The sequence below is a fragment of the Barbatula barbatula genome (assembly GCF_947034865.1).
Source record: "Barbatula barbatula genome assembly, chromosome: 8".
NCBI lineage: Eukaryota > Metazoa > Chordata > Actinopteri > Cypriniformes > Nemacheilidae > Barbatula > Barbatula barbatula.
In genome coordinates this window covers 17,045,606-17,064,351 of record NC_136771.1, presented here as the reverse complement: position 1 = coordinate 17,064,351, position 18,746 = coordinate 17,045,606, and the positions used below count along the sequence as shown (strand labels likewise).

The 18,746-nt window shown below is 40.5% G+C and overlaps 1 protein-coding gene across 2 annotated transcripts in view; it reads right to left on the bottom strand.

Annotated features, from left to right (window-relative positions):
• fbxw7 (F-box and WD repeat domain containing 7) overlaps window positions 1–18,746 on the bottom strand; it is a 125,693-nt gene that overhangs the window by 21,345 nt on the left and 85,602 nt on the right. Inside the window, exon 1 of one of the 2 annotated variants that reach the window (XM_079462765.1) lies at window positions 499–734. The exons of the other annotated variant lie outside the window; for it this stretch is intronic. Within the exon in view, the coding sequence (XP_079318891.1) occupies window positions 499–537 (39 nt within the window). The 5' untranslated portion in view covers window positions 538–734. Of the gene's footprint in view, window positions 1–498; window positions 735–18,746 lie in introns of those variants that run through there. 2 annotated transcript variants of the gene reach the window in all.

Sequence of the window (18,746 nt, the reverse complement as noted above, 5' to 3'; positions counted from 1 at the left end):
GGGAGCACAGGTGCAGTATGTGTGGTTAGGATGGACAGATGGTGGAGAAATAATGATGGAGCCTATGTGTTCCAAACCCTCCCTATAATCAAACACGCGAAAGCCATCCGTGGAAACGAAGGACACTTATAAAGTACACCCATGTGAATATCACGGAAGGTGATTATGTCAGCTGGAGATTTTTCCGCAGTGGCCGTAAGAACAGCCGCACGTTTCACAGACCGGCAGCGACGCACCCTCATCTACGTCTGTTCGCTGTAAAAATCGCGACGCGACAATTAGAACGCTCCCCATAGAGTGAACTATGTACATTAGACGCGCGCGTATCGCGCTCGAATTGTACGCACCGCGCTGCCGGGCAGCATCTTTGATTTATCATCGGAGCGTTTGTCGCGTCGATCGCAACTCACCTCGACATCTCCCGGCCGGAGGCGGATGAGAGCGTATCGGTATATAAAAGCCGCAATGCATCCAAAGCGAATGAGAGCGTTTACTCACTTTATAGAAGATCATCTTTAAAGTGCCGTAGAAACCCATGATGGTGAGATGACGGTAATCCGGCTGTGATTTCACTGAAAGTCGATGAAGAACAGACCTAAATGTGTCCGCACGAAAAGGGTTCGATTAATCCCGCTTCCGATAGAGACATAGTCATCCACGGACGGATGCATATGGAGCAGAAGCCGAACAGAAGAATCCTGCGATCTGCCCCGTCTGTCTCTTTTAGCGGACTGACTGAGCCAACAGAGGGAGTGAGCCGGGAGGGGAGGAGAGAGAGAGAGAGAGAGAGAGAGAGAGAGAGAGAGAGAGAGAGAGAGAGAGAGAGAGAGAGAGAGAGAGAGAGAGAGAGAGAGAGAGAGAGAGAGTCCTTGCCCTCTCCTCATGACACCAAACTTTAAAAAAACACTGAATTTGCTTTGATTTGTTTTTATTTTTTATTTATGATGTAGTTCCAGCATTCCCCTTTCTGCCCAAAATACATTCTTACATAGAATATTATTTATATACTAGTATATTATATAAATTATTTTTTGCTTTATATTGTTTATTAAATGTTGCCAACGTTATTATTAACATTATTAATTACACTATCTTCCATAACATATGTATTATTTTATGACATGTTAGTAATTATTATATTTTAAGTTATTATTCCAAGCCATCACTGGGAAAATTCTATTTTGGATACCATCTAGAAAATATGAAATGGATTCTGGAGAGAAATGAATTGCCAGCTCTCAAGAGGATACACAAAGGGATCATCTTACAGACTTTCTGCTGATGAGGAAGTGAATGGTGCAGCCCAGTAAACAGAGTAATGAGTGTCCATGCAATCAGAGGATGAAAGTGGAATAGCACAGATTATATTCAACCGAAACCGGGTGGAGCATGCCTTCCACTTGTTGCAGTTCCTGAGAGAGCCCGCCTCTCTTAGTTGCTGAAGACGACTGCCTGCCCCTCCTTGCGTTATTTCCCCCAGACTGAGCAGGTGGTATTTGGCACTCGGGGCAGATTTGTGTGCGGACTGCATGATTAAAGATCACCCGAGCAAAGAGAGACACACATCAGCGGTGTAACAGAATCATAACACTTGTAACCTTGTGAAAAGGCCACTAGCAGAATACCACAATAAATGCAAAATGAAATGGATGGTTATTCATAACATTTATTGTTTATTTGGAACAAGTCAGTCAAAAAATAAACAAGGTCTTTGCATTGTTCCTGTGACTCATTGAACATGCCGAGACTTGTCTCGCATGCACCTAAGTGGCGCTCATACTGAACCACCCTGACTGGCCTTATTAGGACATGATGTACCATGAAAAAATGCTAAATTGTGTTCTTTAGCGCTATTATTCCATTTTCATGATTGGGAAATTCTGATGTCACTACCTGTTTAAAACTAACTGCGTTTCTTCATGGCTAAGGATGTTGACTTTCAATGTCTGACAAACAAAAGCGGTGTTGTACACCAATTCTAACAACTAATTTACCTACAAAATGTTGTTTCAATAATCCTACCCACCTAAAACCCATTAGACAACGGACGATTCTGTTGCATAAACAGCAAACTGGGAATGCAAAGTCACTGAAGCTTAACAGCACACAAACGCAACAGTTTTTCATCAGGCCTTTTGTTCACAGGTAACAGACCATGTGATCCATCCTCTATCAGCACTGTGGGGCACAGAACGTCTCTGCTGAGCCAATGACAAGTTATACCCAATTTAACCCTAGCAAATCTTTGTTACACTTGCACAAAATGGCTTCAGATCAAACAAACCGGCAAGTGCGATCGAACCAGACTAAAATCTCAGGGGACTGTGGTTGGCGTTACCGATGCTCATTAAAAGCTAATGAAGACAAATGAATTGTGGGAACATGTCAACTAAGCGTTAGCAAATGTGATCTCTGCCATTTTCTTGACATTCATTAGAAAGGAAACTGACACGGGATTAAACATTGAATGTGCAAAGGGCTGGGTGCTAAAAGCAAATTAAATTTGTCTATAAGCAACCGTGTTTATCAATTATTATTGATAATTGTTTCTTGAGCTACAATTCCGAGTGATGCTGTAAAGATATAATTCACCCAAAAATAAAAGTTCTGTCATCATTTACTCACCCTCTTGCCATTTCAAACCTGAACGACCTTCTTTCATCCACAGAACACAAAAAAATATTTTGAAGAATGTTGTTAACTGGCCCCCATTTACTTGCATTGGTTTTGTGTCCATACAACAGAAGTGAATGTGGGCCACAGTTTGGAACAACTTGAGAGAGAAATGTTCATTTTTGAGTCAACTATCCTTTAAAAAGAGGGTAAGCATTATAAAGCAAACCTAGCGGGAAAAGAATATTCCTCATTTCATGTGCAGTGATGCAGCATTCTGCAAGGACCACACAGAGTCACTGTGACCCAGTGTTAGGGATGAAATTGCACCCGTCAAAAGTTTCCAGGCAATTTGCTGATGAATTGCCAGCAAAAGCTCTTCCATCTTACACGGGTTCCAGTGAATCTGTATCAGCCAACCAATGAAACTGGAGGGCGAGCGAGCGAGCAGCTACGAGTGGCTGTTACAGCAAAAACCTTGGCAACAAGGTCTCCAAAAATGGCTATTGTGAAATACCAAAGAATAATCCTGAGACATTCTGTAGTGAGACTGAAAGACAATTTTATCTCTCCTTTCAAAATGACAAGGCTAACACAAATTCCCCTATATCTGAAATAAACTAAAAATAAAGCTGAACAGGTGTGGTGATGAGGGCATTATCCCAGACCATCTTAGCAAGTCTGCTGTTAGAACATCACCGTGGCAACCACAAAAACAGGAGTGTATGTAAAATGGGGGGGGTTCCCTCGCTTTTGCAGACAAAAACCCTTCTAAACTTTACACAGTGGATAGGAATGTGCGGCATGCGAGAAGGTCCTGCCTGCATCTTTTGAGCACTTCTGACCCTTCCTTTGTTCACAGCAGAGAATTAACCAGCGTGAGGATTTCCATGTAACGCAACTGCATAAAACAGGTGCTTTCCTGAAAAGCCATTTTATTATCTCACCATTTTACAGATACATTTTAATTTGCATAGATACGCTGTAGCAACAAGGCCTTCCCGGATACATGATAAATGATCTGCAACAATGTTGCATTATTGTGAAAGTCGAACAGCAAAACGGGTTCTAAGATACTGTCACTATAGCAATCTCACAACGAACTTCATTTTATGTTGAAGTATTTCAATTTAAGGCTAGAAACCACGAAGTGGTGAGCTGAAATCACAAACAAAACCAAAAACGTGTTACGTGTAAATGGAAACATCACAGAGACATTGTGTATTCGCCCTATTACAAAAGAAGACGGAGGAGACACAGCGTCCTCATGAATGGGCAACCGGTGCAAAGCCAGCAAGCGCACATTCCGATCAGTCAGATGACATCTGGGTAAATGAATTCGCCTGTGGACCGCCACATCCCACCGAGCACAATGATGCCATCTGCTCCCGACCCTAGCGTTTAGCCCCCAACTTGACAAATAAGGCCCTGATCCATCACGTTTGATTGGGTCATGACGGCCGATGTTCAGGCGGGATCACACGCAGCTACATGAATGACGAGATGGATTGATACATGGAGACGCTAAAGGGCCACATGTCCAATTTACAAGTTGGGTAAACAATAACAATGGAGGTTAAATTAAACCAGATGTGCGTGTCGCGCAGAACGGAAGACGGAAATTACTTCTGCGATATTAGGAAAAATCTATTAACCTGGGAGGGACACTCAAGAGCAAATGAAATGCAACAGATATTACTGAATGTATCCTCTGAACGGAATTGCAAGATTGGTTTTTATAATTTTTTTATAATAAGCTGCAATAACAAAAATTCATAATCATTTTGTATCAACGCCTTTTTCAAACAAGCCATTTTCCTATCTGGAATTGGCAGAAATATCCTTGATGAGTAAAAATGTATTCACATATGCAAAGTGCAACATGACCTACAGCATACATGCTCACTGACCCTTGCCCACCATTGTGATCTTGTAACATGACTGTGATAAATAACCCCTTCAAACATATCAACTTGCGTATTGTTTATCATGCAGTAAAATCTAAACAGGAATTTGGCTTGCCAGTAACAGAGAAGGGAAGGGCACTTTTACAACAGGCCTTAAAGACGTTTTCTGCTCAACTCCAAAGAAGTGTTCCACATGTCCTCTTAACAGCGAGACTGTAAAGGTTTAAACGAAGGATCGGTCCTCTTCAGCCGGTAACTTAAAACAGGGGGAAGAATGTGGGCGATCCTTTTAAAACAGCAGGATAGAAGGCTACAAAACCTTCTCCAGGTGTTGTTTGCCTATATGGGAACTGTAATGGTACTCTGGCAGCAGTGGTAATACTGGGTAATTAGTAAGAATAGTGGCTACCGCTTTATTTTTTCAGCTGCTGCTGGAGTTTAGAAGGTCTCCGTGCTTTGATTTACTCGTAACGTTGTAACTGTTGTGGTCTCGGACCAGTTCCTCAACATTCTTTAGAGCGCAGAAGACTGCGAACACCTTACACCTTGAATTCCACAGCACCATAAAATGTTACACAACATTGATTAGTTATGACAAAGAATGAACATCTCTTCCGATAGCTTGCACTGAACCGTGATAATGAGGGCACTGGCCCGTCCCGCACAACATGAAAGAACTAACTGTTGAAAGCTCCACTTTTGACCCGCGTGTAGCGGCGAAGACAGTATTCTTCAAAGGTCCGCTGACTTTTAGCATAGCGGATAATCGCTGAAACTCTGGCCTGCTCTGGTTTCAGATCATTATTTTCAGGTCCCTGCAACACAGATGTTTACTATGCAAATATGCAATAAACGTATAACTTGATTTCAAATCGGGAAAGAAGTCAAAGCTTTGTGTGCGACAGACTGACACATAATTTGTAACATCGCAGGCAACCGGAGTTCGAATCTCAGCTTGAGGTCCTTTCCCGATCCCATTCGGTTTCTTCGTCACTGCTAATTCCTGTCTATACTAATCACCGTTCTATCAAAATTATGACAACAGATAAAATGATCATTTATGATCAATTACTATTAGACACATTCTGAAACTAAGCCAGCGGTGTCCATTGCCGCTCTCCAGTCTGAGTTAATCTTTCAATTAATGACAAACAATTAATTAGCCTACACAATTAATGAAAAACATCAATGCATAACTGACAAAACCCCACATGGGAAGAATTCGCACAAGGCACTTTCTAAAGACAACTGCCTGAGGTCTGCTCAAGGCTTGTGCATATGGATTCGTAAACAGATGCTGCCACCGAGACTGATAATATTCCGGCAAAATCACTATCACTTTCGCAAATCACATGGTACGTATACTGCAGAGAATTCAAGATATAGATATATCACCATTTTCCTTGTTAAAGAAACATCTCATTAAAAGATGACCTTCTGTGGCTGTTTGTTTCACATTGACACACTTGAGTGTTGGCTGTTTTCAGAATTTACAACCAACGTCCGCAGCAGCTTCGCACTCCCTTTCACACACACGAGTGTGTAAATGGGAACAGCTGTCGAGTCGCCTATGGAAGTTCGACTAACAGGGCGTATATGAAGCGTGTAACTAACAAGATTACGGTCTCAGAGCTGCACTAACATTGCTGTGTTCTGTCATGACTGCATGTAAAACTAAGGGAGACATCGAGTCAAGTTATAACCGCACTCATTGAGAGTGTTGAAAAACTCTAGGGTACAGATGAACTTCATGAGCCTGGGAGCGAAAGGGGCAAAAGGTCGTTCTGTTAGCACATTCCTTGCACTTCAGTTGTATTTTGTCTTCCCTACAGAAACTGTTTTGATGGATTAAGCGTGTCCAGGAGAGACACAACTTTAAGCAACAGGAGAGTTCTGGAGGCACAAACACGAAAGCATTTCACATCTGTGCGTATGAGTGAAGTCAACAAAATGATGGAGAACCTAGAACTTCCGGAAAAACAATCTAAGGATACAAGAGCTCTAAGCCATAGTTTTATAATGACATTTTACCCAGCGCAGGTAAGTTTCAGGGTGTTCTCACTTGGAAGGAATGTAGGTGGAAACGGAAGGTGTCAACCTTCAGCTGAACGCTCCACGATTCATGTTCTTCCACATTAAATAGGAGAAATGACCAAACCTTTAAAGAGATGAGAGAAAAAGTAACCATGTCCAGCGAGAGAAATAAACCGACACATAAATACAAGGAACTCGAGCATTACAGATATACGACAGCTCATTTTGGGCTATTTAGACCTGGTTTACTGTGCGGGGCATGTCTGGGCATGTCACTGATCTCATTTAATGTTTCCTCTCACAGGAACTCCTGATCCAGGCACTCCAGTGGGGCTGGTATTCTTTTGGTGCTCGGGAGGATACGAACACTGCGGTTAAACCGTATTTGGAGGTCTTTTATACTCTTTGAACACTTGCGGTGATTGTGAAGTTGAATGTGTTTCAATTTCATTCTTCTTAACAAGAGAAGCAGTATCAGACTTATCTGATGCCAGGGTTAAAGAGATGGTTCACTCAAAAACGAAAATTCTGTCATCTTTTCCTCACCCTCTTTTCGTTTCAAACGTGTCTGACTTTTTCTTCTGCGGAACATAAAATAAGAATGTTGGCGAGTAAATGACAGGATTTTCATTTTTGGATGAACTATCCCTTTAAACGGCAACAACTTTCACCGGGAAAAACCTTTCCATGTGATTATCCCATCAGTATAGAATGGTAAAACCTGACAATCATAAATAAATGTACTAGTGGGTTGCTATCTTCTATATAAATAAATAACTAAATAACTTTGAAAGTCAGTCAGTCTTCACTTGTTTTGGACCTCGCGTGTCAGTCAGGCAAGATGATGTAATAAACAGCAATGTTGGCCTGCCTTTGTTGTTACATTGAAAGACATGGCAACCTTAGACAGTGATTTAACAAAGAAAAAGTCGGCATGTTTATGATCATTTTTCTTTCTGGAATAAAATAAAGTATTGACAAAAGGGCGCTACACTGGACTCCTGTCCAGTCAATTTAATTCAAGCCGTGGACAGCTGTCAGAATGTAAATTGGTCCTCGAAAACATTAACCGAGAAATGAAACCAATTACAGTCTTTATTCCAGCACACCCGAGAGAGATCGAGAAGGCGTGACTTCCAAAATAACCGAGGAACAGATTTAGCTAAATTATGGAGCAGTGCCTGTGGTGAAGGTTTAAGACGCTTACCACAAGCAAATAGAGAATACACATAAGCTTGCTCCTGTTTGCGCCCCGGGACAGGCCTCAGGAGCTAAGGGGCTTTTTATTTGCTCCTGCATGTAAAGCAGCTTTCAGAAGAACTCAAACTAGCTGATGTCAGTAAACATGCTGTTAATAATCTGTGTGACCTGCTCAAAAAAAGCTCAGAAACAAAGGCGATCACTCCTTAATTGCACATTATCCGAGGTCTGAATGCGGGGCGAGACTAATCGCTTGAGGCACAGAAAACAAACCGCTCTGCCTTGATATAAAAAAGACCCGGGACACTGGGTCAAGAAGTAAAAGGGTGATGAAGTAATTACTCTTAGTGCAGGCACGGTAGAAAAGAGAGGGATGATATCAAGGGTTCAGTTAGATCTCCAGAGGTTTGAGCCCCGAGCAGAGGAACAATCCTCTCCGCTCCTGCCTTTCGTGATGTGGGAAAAAAAACAGGTGGAATGAAAACATGCAAGGTCTGAATAAAGATACATCCTGAATGAGATTTTGCAGAGAAAGGGGAAAGAAAGGCCTCTGGGCCCCAGGGCCCAAATAAAAAAGCAAAACATGGAAAAGAGCTTCATCACAACCTCCTTCAGGGTGTTTTGGGTACTTGATTAGAATTTTTGCTGAATTTCATGCTAAAGGAAATAGCTGGACCACAGACATGGAAACACACTAATTAGGAATGTTGCTATAGCCATCTACACAACGCCTTAAGCGACCCAGTACAGACATTTCTTCACTTATAATGGGAAAATGTCTGCGAGAGAAACACCACTCAACCACAATAAGAATAAAAGTTCTACGGTGTTTGGAGAAAACTAGCTGAATAACTTTGTCTTTTTAATGATCTCATGAATAGTTCTTTCACACGAGCCGCCGAAAGGGTGCGAAAGCTCTTCACAAAGCCGAAGGGGTCAAGAAGATGTCTACGTATTTAGAATGTTGTATCCCATGAAGCCTGATTTTGCCAATGCAAAATAGTATTATTTAATGGGGCAATCTGCCCATCATAAATAATAGATGCCTGCCATCGTTAAGTGCTCCTGTATTCTTAATGAATCTTGGGTTGGAGAGGAACTGCGTGCCACCTTGTGTTCCAAACGGCCGCCCATGGAGAATTGTGGTTATGAATCGCTGTTAACATGCATGACTTCACCAGAACGGTCCCATCAGCCACTTCTTCCATGAATCGAACAGCTCAGTGACATTTAAAGTCCAAACAGACCACACAGATCGCAAAAAGAAAGCGAGGTGTTTAAAGGCATTTGAGTTTCTACCATGAATGAAAAAGAGAATGCATTGCTCATTAAAGGTGCTGTTTCTGTTTTCTCAGTAATTGGGCTTGTCTAAAGGTTTCTGAAAGTCTCTTTGTGCTGGTGGCATTCAAAAACCAACTGATGAATGTAGGTATGAGCTAAGTGTTCTGTAGTCTGCTGGGAACAGACACTGGAATCAAAATAAGCAGGCATTTTAGAGCGGAGTGAGATTTGGGTATAATGAACCACTTTCATTGTCATGGGTTGGTTGTTGAGGTCTTAAAAAACGTGACCAGAGTGCAAACCAAGTGCAGCAGTCTCCATTCTCCAAAAATGTTTTTAAATGAACAGAAATCATGTATTACTGAAACGTCATACAACATAATTGTATTCCATCTTACTGAATGCCAACAGGTTTATTAATTAAGTGACACTCTGAAAGTACTTGGACATGTATTTTCTTAGCACACAAAGTCTTAAAAAAGAATCTTGAAATGATTGCTTCAATTTAATAGGACTAAAAATCTATCCAGAACTAACAAGCAACCAATCCTGTCAGCTGTCAGGCAGATCCTGTCAGCAGCCTCCAGAGGCAGAGAACTATTAAGAAACACAAGCATGGGGTCAAGGTTTGGCTGGTAAGCATTGGCAGATATCTCCTGCTCACTAGATGCCAAAAATAGACAATTAGTCTGATGAAAAGAGTCATCTTTTATTGCCAACCCTTCAAAAATACTTAATTTTGAAGATATCATTTTTTTACAAGCCACATACTGTAGATCTCACTTGTCATAGTGCAAATCGCAATCAGATGAAAATTCTGTCATGAATTACTTACTCTCTAGTTATTCCAAACCTGAATACAATTCTTTGTTTAGTTGAATACAGAGATATTTGGACAGACGCTTCTAACCAAACAGTTCTTGGACCCCATTGGCTACCATAGTAGGAAAAATTACAATGGTAGTCAAAATTGCCCCAGAACTGTTAGCTGTCCTGCATTCTTCGAAATATATTTTTTGTGTTTAACATAAGAAATTTAAAAATAAGTACTTTTTCGTAGAATTCGTAGGAACTGCAAGTAAATGATGACAGAGTATTTATTTGAATTGAAAAGGCCTGTTGACATTGGAACTGCAAACCTTCCAAATGAAGCTTTTTTTAGAATTAGCTGTAAACCATCTGAACTAGAAATGAATGTGAATCACATGGATTCAGAAAACAGTCCTTTAAACTAATGTGCTAAATGTGTTCATTAAATTATCCATGAAAGTTGGCAAAATGTATTGTAGTTAAGTACAAATTAACATTTTTACTGCACCAAATTTTACACTGAAACATAATTTATTTGCAATGGGATCTGGCTCTGACACGTTATGATGTTTGTGTGATGTTGGGGAGGACCGAATTATTCACAAGGCTTGGTCTAATCTTAATCTAATCACGATCTAATCTTAATCTAATCCTAATCTAAAACGAACATGAATTGTATTTTAAAATAATCTCATATCTGATACTCAGACTCTAACAGAGAATGAAAAGCACAAGCTTAGGCCACAGGTGTCTAATAACACATTTCGTCTCTCTGGAGGAAAAAATTCAACCCTTTTTGAAAAGGCTTTATGTTGAAATCTCAACACAGTTCCTTAGAGATCAGTCCCACACCTGCTAAAAACAAGACTTTTCAGACTCGTAATGATTTATGTTCAAATATATTTTAAGCCGAGAGGCAATGACAAAAACTACCTTTATTTAACGCTTTCATTTAAAATTAAACTAAATTGTAGAGCATGAAGCAGAATATTGCAAAATTATTATGGAAAGGTTAGATTAAGTAAATTAAACTGTTTATTTTAAACTAATCTAACGTTAACTTTCTTACCCCGAAGTCATATTTTTGGCTTGTTTTAAATTCTTCTATTTGCTTTAAGAAAAGTCTTTTGAGATGATTTGAGAATTTTTAGACATTTGTACTAGAAAGCAAGACACAAATGCTTAGTAAGAAATTACATTCTTGCCAAATGACAAACCTTTTATTTTTGGGTGAACTGTCCCTTTAATGTCAGGCATATAAGAGCGAGTCACACAGATGCTGGCAGTCTGAATTAGAAATGCTTGATTAAGGAGTTTGTGTTGCGCTGGCCGCACCCCTCTACAGTACATGCTGAGAAACGCAAACTGAACATGGTGCTTTACGTGATGAGATATGCTGGGTCAGTGATGCAGTCTATGCACCAGCCACAAGAGCAGATTACCCTACACGGCCACAGGCATTCTGAGTCATAGGCTTGCCTTTGGCAACACAGCTGCTGATTAGTGTGTGTGGAGGTCCCGACAAGCCAAGAAAGCCAATAAACCCCCATTTGGTAAAAGTCAAACACGCTTAAACGCAGCGTAGAGATCAGGCCTACTGGAGTTGCACAAAGAAGCATGACTTCCATCTGTCTCTTGGCCCAAAGAGGGCATCTTTCTGCATCTTACACGGCAGCTGGCCTTCCTCCTTAGAGGATAAGACACTACAAAATACATGGAGGAAGAAAGCGAGGTTAGAACGGCTTCCCAAAAATAGATGTTCCTCTGTTGACTGCATGTCTTGCTTTTCTACCATAACGGCAGTCAATTTTCAGTAGGAGGATTCCTTGATTTTCAGTTCCAAAGCCAAACTGCATTCACAGTGATCACTGTATGTGTTCTGTTAATAAAACAGGTATGAGCCACTGAAGGGAAGATGATAAATCTTCCATAACAGGAAGACTCTTATCTTGTACTGCATTGTATAGATAAATGCTTTAATCATAATTCTGGCCAACTGGGTTTACCCCCAAACCCTTGAGCATTACAACAGTTGACTCGATCAAACCCTTGATTGGTTGTAACTTGGTTGCCAACAAGTCCATTGTGTATTCTGTACTACTAGTGCGTGTACATCTACAGTGGAAGCGAGCGGCTTCTCTCCCATGTTGGCATATCTGCACTCAGATCGGCCCTCTAGGACAGCTGTATGTAAATGAGAGCGCTTGGTCCGCACATTACACGAACCTCCCTGGCAGTGCTCGGAACAACGGCTCTCTGAGCAGCAACGCTTCAGACATGAACTTGGCAGATTAGCCATTCAGGAAACAAATAAGCCCTCTAACACAGACAGCCCCGTGAAAGGGAATCCAACACCCCCCCAAAACAACCTAAATGCTACGAACCGGAGACAAGAGAAGGCTGGAAAGCACTAAGTTTCCACCCTCTAAGGACATTGTGTCTGAGGGATGGAAAACCCTCTGATAGCGAGCTTGTTTTCCATCTTGCTCGCTTCATTCTCTCTCTCTACACAAGCAATTTAACAGGATTGTAAATAAGCAGCTCTGGGACATGATGCTATTACAGGATACCTGCCCCCTTAAGATGATAAAAATCAAAAGAGAAAAGCTCATTTCTGTGCCAGCAGAATGGAGAAAGAGACCAAATTCATAAGAAATGGAGGGCCTGCACTACTTGTGTCATCATCATCTGCTTGAATGTGTTGGTGGGAGATCTTACAGCGCATGTGAGCAGATACAACTAAGGTTGTGCTGCTTTATTGATTGCAGCAGAGCGCATTGCACTGTCAGTATAACTCTGATGAGCGGAGAGAGAGAGAGAGAGAGAGAGAGAGAGAGAGCTCTGCAGATCTTACTCACTGAAGCCACTGACGGTGGGCGGCAGCAGGAAGGACTTTGTCCACCTCCCTCTATCTGTACGTGGTTGCCAGGCAACACGGAGAGGTCTGGCCAATTGGTGGGCTGTAGTGCTCTCCTTCTGGCCACTTGTGCAAACTAAAGACTTTTGTGAATATTTATAAGAGGTGTGGGGGAAAAGTGTCACATTTATGCAATACAGTATTGTGATTAAGATACAATAGTGAGTCAGCACTTCTTTATTATTTATTGAATCCTTATGGCTGCAGTATGTACAACAAAGGTAAGTCCTAAAGGACTAAGATAAGCTGTTTTAAACAGAATTCAAAGCAAAGTTTTATTAAAAATGACTTTTGGGTTTGAGACAAATGTGTTTGCTGTTCATATTGTAGTGATCCGAGGCAGACCGTTTTTTTTACATTTCACTCATTCACTGCATTTGTCAAATGTCATTTGCTATTCAGAGCATCCAAATTGACATGCCACATTTCATTTTGACCACATTAGAACCAATGGCATATGACATCAATGACGTCAATGACGTCAAACTTGGCACGCCGCTTTTAAAGGCACACCGTTTAACCATACCTGTAGATTTGTGAACTCCAGCGAAGATAAAGATTCACTGAATAACTAATTCAATTAAAGTGTATTCATCACACAAAGCAATTATTTGGTTGAAAAGTCTTGAAATACGGCTGTGTTACCATTAATGGAACCATGGAGAAGAGGAACAGTACTCTTTTTTTGGGTGAGCTTTGAATTTGTATTTTTAACAGTTGCATCAAGATGGAAATACTTCCAGTATTTTTTCTTTTCACACACAAACGCTGCTTCAGCTCTCACTTTCTATTGGCCGGCCATCTGTCTCTGATCCACAGTGTGCTGATGTGTGTTAATAATCATTCTGGAAATGTAGAGACGCAGGCGGCCACAAGGATTCCGGCCATCCGGCCAAATTATGATGCAGCCAGATAAGATGCATTTTAATATCCTGACTTTTTTTGGAGGGCAAATGGAATAACGATTCAATGGCAAGATGGTATTTAGGAGGGCCAGCAGTGCATGTCAATGACTCGCTAATATATATTAGGAACAGAACTTCAGTTTGTAAGACAAAGGTTTCCTATAAATATAATTCCCATAATCCAAAGGGTCGGTGCTAAAATAACCTTGATTGCACTATAAGTCGCTTTGGATACCAGCATCTGGCAAACCCCTTGGAAAAATCACTTATAGGATACAGTATAAAAACAGTATTTGCACTACTTCATCACTGTCAAAAAGTCATAAGAGGTACTAAATAGGCCGCTTGGTGAGCAACATAACTTCGAGCTAACACGCATAGCATCTAATGACTTTGTAATGAATGTGAAAAAAGACAAGCAATGAGGCTTTTAGAGATGTGGAAACATTTTCATTTCTGGCAACATCTGCAGGCCAACTCTGTGGTTTTCATCTGGACTCCAGAGGTCTTCTCCTCTGCAGTTTTAATTAGGAAAGAATCTTAAGCATCCAGTGTCAGCTTTTGAAGCACCAAACTAGTCCAAGAAGACACGTTATTTATTAGTCTTTCTTAAATGTGAAGCGTGCATTTTTTCGACGTTAGAATATTTTTCCTTATTTAAGTTTGATGCGCGCAGACAACTGTAAGCCATTTGTAAGTCCACTTCCCCAAAGACTGAAAACTCCAGCTCTGTAAAGCTTTCATGTCAGGAAGAAGTGAGGAGGATGCTTTAACCTTGACATTTTTTCCACAAAATAAATCTTTGACATCTCCTCAGAGATTTTCAATTAGAGCTTTGTTTTGAAGGGCTCTCTCGAAATTTGCATTAATCGTTTGAAAAACGCTTCTTAAACATCTTCACGTCCTGAACTCTAGAACAATTCAATGTTCACTTTTACATTTGCCTTAACAACTAAACTTCTGCATGGGGGATTTCTGAAACCGGTTTGAAACCTTCTGTCAGGGAATGACTGACAGGTCAAAGGACGAGGTGTGCCACTGTTTAGCAGCTTCCCTGACTGTTTACATACCGAGCTCGGAGTCGAACAGCTTTTGAATTAATAGTGATGCAAAAATAGTCTTTTTGAACCAGGCTGATGTGAGATGAATGATTGAAATGCAGGCGGTGAAAGAATTCATACCTCAAAGGTCATAAAGGTCATACCTGTATGTGACAGAAATGTCTGTTGATTTTAAACATGCACTAAGCACTTTATTTTTCACCTTGTGAATAACGAAAACTCTAATCCTTTTTTGGAGACATAGCAAGTAAATTTTAAGAAGTGAGCTTCTTGATCTTCGATAGAATTGATCAACCGATTTAAAACAAACCGTCTCAAGGGGATTCTTCCTAAAGCACTTCAATTACGGGATTACGCAGCTCAAGGTCGGTTTACACATCAAAGCCTGTTTGCGCGTAACGAAGCGCCCGTACGCTCACCTGTACTTCCTGTTTATTCTGTCAGAGCTAATATCTGAGAGGTGGATCTGAGACGGTGTTTCTCCGCAGGTTCTGACAGGGGGAATGACCCAGGAGATGCAGAGCTTTCAGCAACACAACGGTAATGACACCGGTAGACGGGTCTGAGCGCGAGCGTGTATTCATCAAACGGGATTAGGCTTTGTTGTTGCCCATCAAGCTATGGGGCTTGTTTTACGACAAAACCGTCAGCTCGAGTCACAGGAACTTAGAGAAAATGACAACGGGATGAAGAGCAGTCCTAGATGCAGAGTTTATCGGTTTTATCGCGACTTAAAACAGGTGACAGTGCACAGTGTTTCAACAAGTGCTGTGCAATTAAATCGCCATCCATTGTAATTAATCACAACCAATAGCAACATCACAACTTATCAATTCATTACAATAGTCAGTTTGGCGTTCAAGGGTTCTAAAAAGTATGAAATTATTATTATTATTATTAGGTATTCAATTTGCAAGATTCTAAACCATTGCAGCTTTTTTACACTTATTTTTATTTGTTTTTCAGTTTAATTCAAGGTAAAAAGTCAAGTTATGTTTTGTTTCAAAAGTCAGTAATCAAATAATTTAAGAAAATAATCGAGCAGCCCTAATTTCTCATGTGCAATCCAATAAATATCAATTTTTTTGTAGAACCATGGCAATGGTCTATGCTAGTCTATTGGTTTCTCAGCTCGGAGAGATGAGTGGAAAGATGGGAAATATTGCCTCCAGAGCTTTCATTGGTCAAACAAGGAAGTCACATTTGTTCTGAATATTGAAAGGATGAAACTGCAATATTTACAGCTGTCTCAGAAGTTACATATTCACACAGACAATGAAAATATGAATATTTATAAAGTAAAGCAGATTGTTACCTGACTAGGAAGTTAATTTTATAGGCCTGTTCTACATATACTGTACACACTGTGTACTTGCTGTGTAACTATGCAATTACTGTGTACCAGCCCTGAACCTAACCTTAAAGCAAACCCATTAAGAAGTTTCATGGAGGCAGAATATGCTCTGAATTGGTTAATAAATAATGAAATAATTCAAACCAATGTCTCCAAAAAAGACAAACAGACAAACTAGTATACATCAGATATCAACAAGTTGCCTGGTCGACAACTGGAAATAACCCTCACATGCAGAGTCATTAAGTCAGGGGTGCGGCCAAGATGAGCTGTTTAGCTGGCTGGGCAGCAGACAAGGGCTCTGGGTAGCCTCAGGATAAGTCTTTCTCCACAGAGGTTTGTGTCCAACAGACACACAGCAGGCGTTACAGAAAAAAAAACCTGACCCCATGCCAGACATTCAATACAAACAGACCTGTGGACATCCTTTGTGAAAAGACCGGAATGCTTCAGATATGTAAAGCAGCATGGATGAGTCAGCGAAGCCGCAATCAAGACTTGCCGTCTAAAATGAAGCGGTCTGATGCATCTTTTACATATAGTTAAGCAGATTCTTCGCTCAGGATATCTTACGCAAGCTAGAAGGATAATGATGTTTGCAATGAGAGCTTGTTAATTACATCAGAGGTTTGTTTTAGAGCAAGATTCTGCTCAGATAGCAAGGTAATCAGATGAAGAAGATTTGTATGTATTCAATAATCAGATTCATTATCATTTTACTAGGCTCATCAGACGGCAGGACCATAGACAGCTAGTTCACTTTCAAAGTCCGGCATTCATTCTGTACACAAATAAATGCAATTTTAGAATAAACGTAATGCTTTCGTCCAATGGCATAGACTAACATGGTTATGTCATCTTGGTGTTTTTGGCGTTTAATCGCATTCAGGATTAAAGTTTGTGCATACATAGCAGTGCACAGAGTATATTAATTGTGTATTTATATACACATACATGCACATATTAAAGAAATATATAAAAATGAATATTTATGTATTAATATACACATGCAAATATATTATGTAAATATATTCTGGATGAATCGCTGTAATTCGTTTATATGTTGGCCACACAATCTCTTCGTCAAAGAATAAACCGTTATGTGGACAACACTCTTTACGGTTTAGTCAAAAATGTGGATCTTCAAGAGATCCATTTTGGAAGATTTGAACTTAGAAACTCTGTTTTTCAGTTGTGGCCTTTAACCTAGTTCCAAAAACCAAACCCAGGGTCAGTTAGCTCAGTTCACAGGCAAAGCAAATATGTCCGGACACTCCTTATGTTTGCGTTTATCACAGTTACGTACAAAACAAAAATCCAAAACTCATCTTAGCCACAATGCGCTCTGGGTGGTCTCATTGATTTCTTTATTTTCTCAGATTTATGTTCTAAAACAGCACCCGCTATCTTCAGTGGAGGACTTGAAATTGACCCCAGTACTGTATCGACTTGAAAGAGGTAATATATTGACACTAATAATGTAAACCCAAGATCCTCTGGGATAAGTTTAGTACACATTGGCTTGCAGAGACTGACTGGGATTTAATTCAGTTTCAAATTACTTTTCTTTTGCAAAACACTGCACGCACATCAATAACAACTGTGATCAAACAAGGAACTTGGAAACAGATTAAATACACAGCAAATGTAGGCATTTCTGGACCAAAACAGTACAATGACAAAACCATGGTATATGAATAAACTAATCACTCAGTATACAAAAGCTCTATAATACTATAAAAGAGAACGCTTTCCACTAGCTTCCCTATTCAACTCAATGGCACAAACAGCAACAACTGACTGGGCCCAGTAAACCGGCCAAACCCTTTACCTATATGGAGCACCTTTGTATTTTTTTCAATGAAACATAGTACTGCCTTCATCTGCAACCCCCATCAGAAAACAAGGTGGTTACTTGTAAGTTCATGGTCTCGTGAGAAAGCAAAAAGCGAGTATTTACACAGCATTGTCCCTATTCAACAAGTCTTATCCAAACAACAGTTCAGAAGCTCTATTTATTATTCAATAAAACATCCCTCAGAAAACACAAGCCACAAAGAAACTCTATCAGGTACACAGTGTTCTGCTGCCTATCCGTTAAGAAGCTTCTTCAGTGATTGTCAAACAGCCTAGATCTCCTCAAAGCAGCTATACAGCAGGCCGAACAGGAGATGTATGTTTATTAAAGGGGCGGCGCGTTACAGACAACCACAGTCTTAACAAAGAGCAGATGGGAATGTGATGGTGGGTGGTTTATAACACGTCAAAGAGGAGATGTGATGATACCTTGAATGAAGATGGCTCTTGTGACGGACAAAAAAATAAGGTTCTCTTGCTCTTTGAGGAAATGGTTATGCATATGTATTCATCTTTTTGCTTGTGAGGGGTTTGGGAGCTTTGTGCTCGCAGGTTCATGCTTAAGCGTGTAAATTCTCAGCCATAATGCTGTAAACTTTTCAGAAGATGAGCGTTTGAAGTCCACCTGTTTCTCATTGAGATTACTGTGATGTGCACTCGACCGGAACGCCGAAGCCTCTGAGGGAAGGGGAGGAAAGGGAAATGGCCTGAGCGATGGCAACAATTTGGATGACTTTCTCTGAAAAGACGGAATGTGGCAATGAACCCCATAACTCGAGGCGGCAGGGGTCAAGTATGTAGTGAGGT